The sequence below is a fragment of the Hypomesus transpacificus genome, chromosome 23, assembly GCF_021917145.1.
Source record: "Hypomesus transpacificus isolate Combined female chromosome 23, fHypTra1, whole genome shotgun sequence".
Classification (NCBI taxonomy): Eukaryota; Metazoa; Chordata; class Actinopteri; order Osmeriformes; family Osmeridae; genus Hypomesus; species Hypomesus transpacificus.
In genome coordinates, this window is record NC_061082.1 from 15,132,129 (window position 1) to 15,142,568 (window position 10,440).

The window sequence follows — 10,440 nt, forward strand, 5'->3', positions numbered from 1 at the left end:
GGAAACACTGTTTAGAACTTGGAAATATTGAGATCTAGTAAATCAGTATAACATACACATCTGTAGACATGAAGTGGCAGCTTCAGCCATTTGTAGCTATTAACATTTTGGCGGCTGCAGCAGCTATTTAGGTTTTGGCTGAGCTGGCTAGCCAGCCAATAACTTCATCAGCCAGCCATTATTCTCAAAACAAATGGCTTCGGGGTCTACTGTATATGGTTACCTAGCTTGCTACCCCTAGAATGTGACTGTAACATTAGCTCTGCAGCTAACAGCTGAGTTACTGTTGCTAATGTAAAGGTAGATGGCATCAAGTGTGTGTGTGAATACAAATGCTGTAACGCGAGTGTTTTACACTTCTTTGTTATTTGGATAACCGTTCTGCTGTTGGTGTTATGGCTCGCGATATCCGCCTTCCTCCTCATTGAAATTACTATGAGTGTGCACCTCTGCAAACCAGGGTGATCAGTAAGAATGGCTAAATTCGAGGCATCTTACAGCAACGGGGGCTACGAGCCATTGCGATACAACCGTGTGGCTGGCCAACCGTGTCGCTCAATCTTCTGGCTACATTTTTATTAGTAGTAAAAAAATTATATGGCAAACGGCCCTCCGGCCCAGAAGTGCTTTGGCCCATCGGGAATTCTCCTGGTGCTCCCGATGGCCAGTCCGCTACTGCCCTTGTCTTATATTTGAATGAGCGGGGAAGTTAGATTTCGCCAGGGGATCGGTTTTCGGCACAACAGGGGATCGGTTTTTGGCACAGTGTGGATCCTACACACATTTCTAAATAAAAGTGGTTAGGAAGTTCGGGCTTTTAAGAAATAAAAAAAATAGACTTTTTGATGGAGCCTAAGCACACGTCTGCGACCCTCTCCACACCAGCTACACATAACCATTATTAGACAAATAAAATATTAAACGTCCCAGTACAATTGACCCTTTCAATCGTGCAAAGATAGGAGTTAATTTTTTATTCCTTAATGTATTGAGTAAAATTACATTAAATGCTGATGTTATATTCTAAGCCAGGTAAGTAGATAATGCCCTAGAGAAGACTATATCGACGCTATATAAATGCAGTCCATTTACCTTCTACCAACTTCTTCAGAACAGACTTAGTGCAACACTGACATTTACTGTAATTATAGTTACATTGTAAAGTTGCCATATTTGCTAAACAGAGTTTATGTCAACAACTAATCATTCTGAATAAAGATTGTACCATGTAGCACTATACAAGCCTTAATAACATTATTTGCTGTGACTGATACAACATTATCCAGCTAAGAAAGTAATATATGTAGCTATTATGAAGAGTGTGTATATATCTCTGTGTACTTGTTTGTGTATGTGTTTGCTTGTCCATCCATTTTTCTGTCTAAGTTTTAGATGCACGTAACCCCAGCGTCTTCCTGGTGTTCACAGTTGTTGACACCCATGCCGTTGTGAGGGCAATCAAACACACTGGTTTCAGTGCCTCTGCATCGCAGGTCATCAAGCCAGATCTTACCCAGTCCTGAGAAGATAAAAAAATCAGCGGAAACCACATGCCGCATATGTCAGTGTCAATATCAACGACATTAGAGGATGGTTCAATTAACTTTCATTCATATACTTTGATTCCTATAGAATGTTTTTTACTAACACAATGGAGGGAAGTATCCTTAAATCTTTTAGGTTATAGAGAATGGACTCACCTGGGTTGGCCGTGTAGACAGCACTGGCTCTGTGATACCCCAGCATCTTGCAGATCACAGTCCCATCGAGAGTATCAAAGCCATCATCACACACAGTGCCCCAGACCCCCATGTTGAGCACCTCCACTCTCCCTCGAGGCCCCCCACCCACAATGCGCACAATTTCTGTTGTAGAAGAGTGTATTCAGAAAATTGCATATGCACTAAGGATGCTAAGGATTCAAAAATAACTGAAAAGCACTAAAACAGCCCTATAGACACAGTACAGATATTTTAACAGATAAAGAATTACTGCAATTTGCCTACAACATTGTCAAAAAAAAGCCTGAACTTTCTCTTAAAAAACATTGTACACACTGTGTAGTACATGCATGTGTTACTATGGTGAAAGTTGCAAAAGTACACACACTCACCAGTACCTGCTCTCTCTCCCTTCTCTCCACGAGGACCTGCTGCTCCAGGATTACCAGCTAAGCCTGGAAATCCTCTCAGACCTAATAAGACATGCGGTATATTGTAAAACTTTTACACAGACATGGATCACCTCTATACTGTTCACATACATACTGTATTTATACTCACCGTTGGTGCCATTAAAGCCTGAAAGTCCAATTGGTCCTAAGAGGTCAAATATTTTACTACTTTGCCAAGCATTTTGGTACAGAAAATACAACACTATACATTATATACAGGACTTATACAGCATATATATATTGATATTGTCATTTAATCAAAGGTTGTTTGTACTGGTTGAAACTCACCTGGTGGTCCTCGTGCTCCAGGTATTCCCGGTCTGCCGCTGTCTCCCTTCAGACCAGGTATTCCTGGCAACCCAGTAACCACAACTCCCCCTGAGAGGACCAAACATTTATTTTTAGCAATTGCCAGTCAGCAGTCTGCTGTGTTTGTACAGTCACAACATATAAAAGCATGAAACTATGTAAAGAAACACATTCATCCACCAACATTAAAACCTCAGTTTAGTTATACCATCATCCCCTTTATCTCCTTTAGGCCCATCTTTGCCTGGCTCTCCTAGAGGTCCTATGCATAGACAAAGATGATAAGAAAGAAATATACTGTATAAGCATACACTTCCTGGAACTATCCCCAGAGGTTCAATGGGTGTTAAAGGCACCAGTGCACATACCTGGTGATCCAGGATCCCCCTTTTCCCCTTTTGATCCTGGTCCTTGAGCCCCTGGGTGTCCTTGGGATCCTTTAAGACCTTGGGGACCAACAGGACCTGCACCATGCAAATAATTAAATGTGGTATAACATCTAGGAGAATGTTAAGACAAGCACCTGTTATCGCTTCACGCTTCCTCAATCGCCTTTGTATCAAATCAAATAGTATTTGTACATCCGTGCACTCACAACATATCCGATAGTTTCATGTTCTTTTCACAAGGATGCTTTGGGACAGGATGAACATGGTCCTATGAATTGCAGTTTTTCACGATTGTTAAAACACATTTCTTGAAACAGTCAACCATTTTCCTCAAAACTGTAAACACAAAACCAAATATTCAAACTAGTGGTGGGCATAGATATTTGTTTTTAATATAGATTAATCTCACTGTAATCTTGGCATTAATCTAGATTAAAATGGCTCATTTGAATTCCGCCGAAGGCATTCAGAATATGTGTGCTACCCAAATAACTAAAAGTAAGTCTTTGAGAACGGGTTTCTCAAGCCAGGTGGCGCGTTAGACCAGGGGCTCATTCTGTTTCCAAAATGCATCACTAACTGCTTGAGAAGCTGTTCTACTATGATAATGGTGATGCAAATAAATCATGTTCAATAAGATGTACTTGTGTTTATTGAATGTTTATTAGATTTGTTAGCTTGGCTGATAGAGCTGTGCTGACGGGCTTGCCTCGGTTGTACTCAAACATAGTAGTTTGACGACTCTTCCCCTGCGCTACATCAGTGCTTGGCCCGGCATCTTCCGCATTAGCTAAGGCTGCTTTGCGTTTAGGTGGTATTTGAGATTGGAAGAACTCTTCCAATAAACTAATTCCGCACAGCACAAGGTGCAAACAACCTTAGTCTTATCGAGGTTTCCATTGGGAAGCTTCTTAAAAATATTTTTTTCCTGAAGCAAACCAGGCAGCTTCATAGCTGCATCCATGTTAGCACGTCACGTTTGATGTGATAATTTCATACACAAGAAATTCGCACAGGTTTGAAAGACTCGTTCTCACCCCCTACAGTGCAATTCGGCTAGGTATACATCCGCGCTAAAATATCAAGGAGAAAGTCATCATAGCTTGCGTAGTATAGACCCAGCTCCCAACCCGACTTTGAGAATAGATTAATGGCAATATTTTTTTTATCGCCCGATAAGAGTCTCACGTTAACGCAGCACGTTAACGCCAATAACGGCCCACCACTAATTCAAACTCAATTTCCAAAACCTATGACTTCTGGCAAAATCAAACACTCGCTCCTAAACCATTTAGGAGCGAGTGTTTAATCCTAACCTGTGCTCAAAATCAAACTATGCTTTTGGATCATAAACACAACCAATCAATATATAAACACTATGGAGCAATCATTAGACACAACACAAACAAATTGAGAACACAGCATCCAGGACATGTAAAGAAGAATTTGTTTAGGTTTACACAGTAAATTCATTTACTGTAGCAATAAAGAAAATTGATTTGGGATTTTTAAACACTGGATTTTGGTGTTTCGACACCGATTGACACTTTCCTGATGTATGACTATGTTTAGCCTGTGTTCTGTACCTCTCTTTCACCAACCGTCTCTGGAGGAGGGGATCCCTCACTGAATTGATCATCCAAAGCTTTCTGTAAATGTTTTCTCCTCAAGTGAGTTTTTCTGGGAGTTTTTCCTTGTATTCCTTGACGCTCGAGGTTGGCTGAGGGGCAGTTCTATGGGCGTATGTGAAGCCCTCTGTGACATTGCTTGTAAAAAGGGCTATACAAATACTGTAAATTTGATTTGAAAATATTACAGTAACCATCACAACTTAGTACTGTCAACAAAGAAAAAAGAAAAAACCCTCTGGTGTGCTGGATCCAGCATTGAAAACACCTATGTTACCACTGCCATATCCATTGCCTGTACGAAATTTACCCTGGTATATTGGTTTCTATTATATTGTTTCTCCCAACTCATTAAATATAGCTGTGTGCTTCTGCTAACTTCTCTCAAGGATCACGTTCAGATCAGCCTAATTCACATTCAGGACAATCATTATACATTTACCATAATATGAATACAATGGGGGCCCTTTTCCAGTTTTCCCGCTTACTCAGTTGCTAAGCTGAAACTTTACCCACCTAAGTCGATCCCGTTTGCTTCGACAACAGAAGTAGAAGTAGACACCATCAGTTACAAAGAACTGTGGGAACGTACCAGCCAAAAGCCAGCGGACAAAGACATCCTCCAACGACGTTGGAGATGGATAGGCCGTACTCTCCGTAAACCAGCCACAAACACCACAAGACAGTCCCTCAAGTGGAATCCCCAAGGGAAAAGAAAGAGAGGTCGGCCGCGAAACACCTGGCGTAGAGAGTGGGAAGCAGACGCCAAGAAAATGGGCTACACTTGGGGACAGCTTGAGATGTTGGCTCAGGACCGAGATGCTTGGAGAACTCTTGTTTGCGGCCTAGGCCCCAGAAGGGGTAGTAGGCGATGATGATGATGATATTGGTTTCAGTCATAGACCTTCTACCGCCATGGAGAGAAAAAATCTTCAATTGGGTTGAGAAAAGGGCTGTATGGTGGAAGGCAAACATTTACAGTATAAAATACTTGTTGACGGTGAACTATTCTCGTACACGGACACCACAGTGAAAGCTGACATTGTCCCAAACCACTATTAGAAACAAGTGTGAACAATTTTGAGTCATTGTGTTTTACAGATGAAAACTGTGTTGTAGAAGTGTTTACTGTTTGCCGCCTGTGTTTACCATTTTACAGTACAAGTGCATCACAGTGCAAAATGTGTTTAGTGAATAAGAATGTGTTTAGAGTTTTGCCAAAAGAGTGTCTGATTTGACAAATTGGTTTAGTTCACTGAACATTTGATTCAGAGAATTGGGTTTAGTGTTTTAGTTTAAGTTCTGCTTTTGACACACGTATGAGTTTTTGGAAAAGGAAATGTCACTTGAGTGTTTCTCTTCAACTTTTTTTTTTTTTTTAATAGAATTTTTTTATTTGTGAGAAAGCAGCCTTAATCTACAGGGCTTTTGACCTTTGGTTTCTGTGTTGTACAATCAAGCATTACCTTAGGGAAGCAAACCGCAGGGAGATTTCCAACTGCATGATTGCCGGCAGACCTTTTTTTGAGAATTTTTCCTTATGGACTTCTCTAAGGGTATAGGTTGTGTTTGCATCTTAGGATCTGTAGTGAACTGTACAGCTTTGTAATATTGATCACAAAATAGGGCTTTAAAAATATGATTTGACAGCACAAACTCTTGGTAGCCTGACAGTATCATTGTTGTTCTGGTTCCTGTTCTATAATGTGACCCTGATTTCTGATAATGCACTTTAGAGGAACTGAAAATGTGATTTCACAATATTGACATGCTGACATTAATTCCTGTCATGTGATTTCCTGTGAATTTTATCTTCCAGACCTGCTAACAATCCATTCAAAACTTCGAAAAATGGTTGAAGAGTTAAGACTTGTTATTATGGGATTTTCACCACTCCAATTGTCTGCATAAAAGCACAAACCATGTCGGCAAAAATCACTTACCAGCTGGTCCCTCAGGTCCTTGGTCTCCAGGGGAACCATCTTGGCCTGAACGTGTTGACAGACTTTGAGCTTACATACAGTATGTGAATCAATTATTGTCAATCATAATCCAATCTAAATATTTATGACAATTTGGTTAGGGGCTGAACATTTTTCAACATGAATTGAAAAAAGCTTTACTGTAATTTATTAATCGGTTTATGATCAAGTTAATTTCGTTTCAGAGAATGTTTATGTTGTTCTTTGTCAGGGCAAGGTGAATCACCTGGTTGACCAGTGGGGCCTTGTTCTCCAGGTTTTCCTGTGAGTCCTATTTCCCCTCTTGGGCCAGACTGTCCAGCTTCACCTAAAACTCAGGAACATCCACTGGACTCTTAACAATACACCCACAATTAACTGACATGCTTTCAAAAACTCAACAATTCAGCGTGAAAAAATTATTAAAGATATACGATAGGACTACTGAACTGAACTTCTTACTGAGGCATGCTGGGTATTTTGTTTGCTTATGCCCAGCTCTGATTGAGACATCATAAAGAAAATGTCAATTAACTGACAAAGCTGTAGGGCTATGTTTGCTGTGAGAATTAAGGGAATCTGTTCATCCTGCTTTCTTCATCTACGCTGACACAAGTTGACAGCTAATACAGCTAATAGCGACTTCACACAATGTGCATAAACCTCAATAGTCCACCTCACTAGAAGCCACAGCTCCATCTATAACTAGTGGAGAGTTGTGCTGTCCAAATAAGTGTTTTTATTGAGTCAAATCACCTTTGTCTCCTTTTTCTCCTCTCAGACCAGAAGGTCCAGCTTCTCCAGATGCACCCATTGGACCACGCTCTCCTGTAAATGATAGGAATCATGAACACAAATGGGTTTACATATTGTATATAATATTGTTGTTTTATTCACTTTAAGAAGTTTTACCTCACCTGCCATTCCAGATTCACCCTTTGGTCCATTTGGTCCAGGGGGGCCTGTGTATTTAACATATAACAGAACTTTACTTTGTAGACATACTATAGTTGCTTTCATGTTTGGACCAGCAATACATATGATTTTTCAGCAATACAACCATGTTTGGACCAGCAATACATATGATTTTTCAGCAATACAACCCTTGGTTTATACAACTTAACCACTTTTCAACTTCTCACTGTGTCATACCTGCTTTACGGCTCAGTGTTTCAAATTTGTCCTGAAGGAGGTGTGTGCTGGCATTGACTATGCCCAGCTCTGCCTTCAGCTTGCCCAGTTGTCCCTCCTCACCACAAAGACTGCTAATTTGGGTCTTCAATGTCCCCAACTGGCCTTTCATAGAGCGAGTCTCAAGACTAATGTTGTGTACCATCATGGGGAGATCAACTTGCTCACCCCCCACGGGAATATGATCGGAGGAGGTCAGTTTGTCAGAAGCCATGTGACTTCCAGACTCCAGAGTAAATACTGTTGTGGAACCAGTATAAAAAATAGAATGAGCTGATGAATGCATACTGCTGTAGGCTGCCATTTAAAATACCATATTTGTTGTGTCAGATTTTTTCTTTACTAAAGCTCTGTGTTATCAACCTAATTGGTACATGTTCACCCTCTACTGTAGGCGTAAGACAGTTTTACCTTTATACAGAAGAAATGCATTCAATCCAGTCAGTAAAATCAGGTAGACCACAACAAAATTCAAACAACACTGTTTGGGTTTTGCTGGCTTGATATCTGAAACACATGTAATATCATACACATAAGATTAACAAAAATACATGCAGGAACTTATACAACATGGTTGCCATATTTTTGAATGGTGTATTCTAACACACACTGATAAAGATTGGCATAACATTTGAATAGCTCTGTGCTCAATATACGTTGAGGTGCCAAAACCATATTGCAATAATTACCATCTTTGTGGTGATCCCACTGACCATGTTGAGTAGTTACTGAGTACATGTACATTTTATCTATAAGTTACATTAAAAAAAAAATTATGTTTAAAGATTAAAAAGAATAGGCTTATTTGTAGAATTCAAATTTGTGTGACTGGTCAACTTTTTTAGTGTAAGGTGAATAGTGCAATATTTTCAATGTTTCATTTTGAAGATATCCAAAAGTATTCAGATTAGATATTTTTCCAGTAGATTACATTCAAAGCAATCTCATCAAACCCAGTTACTGATTTATGTGTGTGTGTGTGTGTGGTTGAGCAATTTAGATTTCTGAGGCACGAATAAGGAACCGCAAAGGGATACAAACTAAGGCAGGAGTTTAAGTCATTACAATTTTGTATCTTGCTCACGCATTCAATCGATGAGACCGGCTCCGCCGTGTGGGTCAAATAATTTCAGTTGAATTTCATGTGGTTAAAAGTTCTGCATAGCCTGCTCACACATTCTCACACAACACTGCATTTTATATTGTCGGACAATGATTGGTTTTAGGCACATGGTGAGCCAAGGTTATACAGTAGACATGACTGCTATTTTGAGTCTTGCTATTTTTTAAAGATTTTTCAAACCTAACAGGCTTCCAGATGACATCACGCTGAAGTATTGTGCAAAATTCCAATTTGATATTTCAAAAGATGACTGAATTAGAGCTGTGGGAATTTGGGCCAAATTTGACCTAAGCTCATCATGATAACAGTGCTAGCCACCAGGAGAAACTTTTTTCTTTATGCACAAACAGATCTTCTATTTCAGCCACCATAACTATTACTTTGGCTTCTGCTGGAAAGAGACATGTTTTTAGGATTCCTCCGTCAGGAGGGTTTATCCCTAACCTTCTCCTGTGTCAATTATTTATTGTATTCGTTGCAAAATATTCTATTTTAGGTAATCTTATATTGTTGCTTGCTTTTTCTACAGGTACACTTGCACTTAGAGATTCATGTTGTTAATTGTAACTTGCTTAACTACATGCTCTTATGGTTCTTCCCTTTGGCACTTATTTTTGGGTTGTTCACAATGTGTGCTTCTTGTTTTGGCTACCCGCAGGCTTTGGGGCTATCTTGTTGTTATTATAGTGACCTATGCACTTTGTAAAGCTCTCTCTTGGAAGTCAGTTTGGATAAAAGCGTCTGCCAAATGAATAAATGTAAATGTATTTGAATTATTTGTCATTTTGAGGAGAAATCCCCCATTGCTGTTTGCAGCTATATTGTTATAATTGCGCAATCCTTCCTCTATCCGTGGAGCAAGACTACTTTCCAAATAGTTTTTTGTCAAATATGCTCTAAATGTCATAGATTAAATAAATGTCATATTAGTTAATCTGTAGTCTATTCAAAAAGCACCTGTCAACATCATCCAAACAGCTATTCTATACATGTGTCCCTTTCTTGTTAACAGCCTTGTTGGTTTTTCTAACAAAGTACAAATACCCATATAAACTATAGACCAAAGAATGTAAAACCCCTAGTCCCACGGGTCATTACCACTGCTCTGGAAGCTGTAGATGTCACTTCTGCTCAGCTTCATATCCTTGTCGTAGAGAGGGTTACTCTGGCTGAAAGAGGAGACCAGACCCTCTGCCCCATCCACAAATGTGTCCATGTAGAGGCCTCTTCACAATGCAACTGATAAGAGAAGCCCATAGTTACTCCACTTGTGCCTCGTGTACAGCAAGTGACGTAAAAAAAGATAATGGCTGACTTGAGACAGAGGAAATCATCCGATCTGAGGAGGAAGAAAAAAATCGACTTTAGGACAAATACTGTGCTTACAACAGTGAAATTGAGAAGTTGTATGTACAAATTTGAGCACTCAATGGAGCCTCACTTTAAAAAAAACACACACAAATATAGCTGCAAGCAGCAATGGCGGATTCCTCCCAACATTGCGAACCATTGAAAAATGTATATTCTTCACAAATTGTCACAGTATAGAAAAATCCATGCTGCAGACTTACCAATGAGAAGAAAGGCAAATGTGTGAGATGAACTGATGTGGAGCACAAATCATCCAAGAAGCAGTACTTCTCTTGAGTGTTTTTTATTCAGATGA

General features: G+C 39.7%; 1 protein-coding gene across 7 annotated transcripts; it reads right to left on the reverse strand.

Annotated features, from left to right (window-relative positions):
- Positions 1 to 953: 953 nt before the first annotated feature.
- On the reverse strand, positions 954 to 10,042 carry marco (macrophage receptor with collagenous structure). Of its 7 annotated transcripts, none has more exons than XM_047047686.1 (14): positions 9,873 to 10,041; positions 8,063 to 8,158; positions 7,613 to 7,891; positions 7,378 to 7,422; positions 7,217 to 7,288; positions 6,708 to 6,788; positions 6,443 to 6,487; positions 2,851 to 2,946; positions 2,691 to 2,744; positions 2,462 to 2,551; positions 2,283 to 2,318; positions 2,120 to 2,194; positions 1,701 to 1,865; positions 954 to 1,519 (listed from the first exon to the last, which is right to left on the reverse strand). In XM_047047686.1, exons 1-14 carry the CDS (start codon positions 9,988 to 9,990, stop codon positions 1,389 to 1,391), a joined length of 1,383 nt encoding a protein of 460 aa, XP_046903642.1. In that variant the 5' UTR covers positions 9,991 to 10,041; the 3' UTR covers positions 954 to 1,388. The 7 variants fall into 7 exon arrangements, with proteins under 7 accessions (XP_046903642.1, XP_046903641.1, XP_046903645.1 ...); XM_047047685.1 differs by having other exon boundaries at positions 2,114 to 2,194; positions 9,873 to 10,039; XM_047047689.1 differs by lacking the exon at positions 9,873 to 10,041 and adding an exon at positions 8,341 to 8,418 and having other exon boundaries at positions 2,114 to 2,194.
- Between the last annotated feature and the right edge of the window lie 398 nt (positions 10,043 to 10,440).

Bases quoted from the DNA above. Each gene is read 5' to 3' on its own strand.
- marco (XM_047047685.1), bottom strand. From the start codon at position 9,990: ATGGACACATTTGTGGATGGGGCAGAGGGTCTGGTCTCCTCTTTCAGC. The intron at 7,423-7,612 runs GTATGACACAGT...TTAAATACACAG, and splicing joins AACACTGAGCCGTAAAGCAG to GCCCCCCTGGACCAAATGGA. The intron at 1,520-1,700 runs GTGAGTCCATTC...TTATCTTCTCAG, and splicing joins TGTCTACACGGCCAACCCAG to GACTGGGTAAGATCTGGCTT.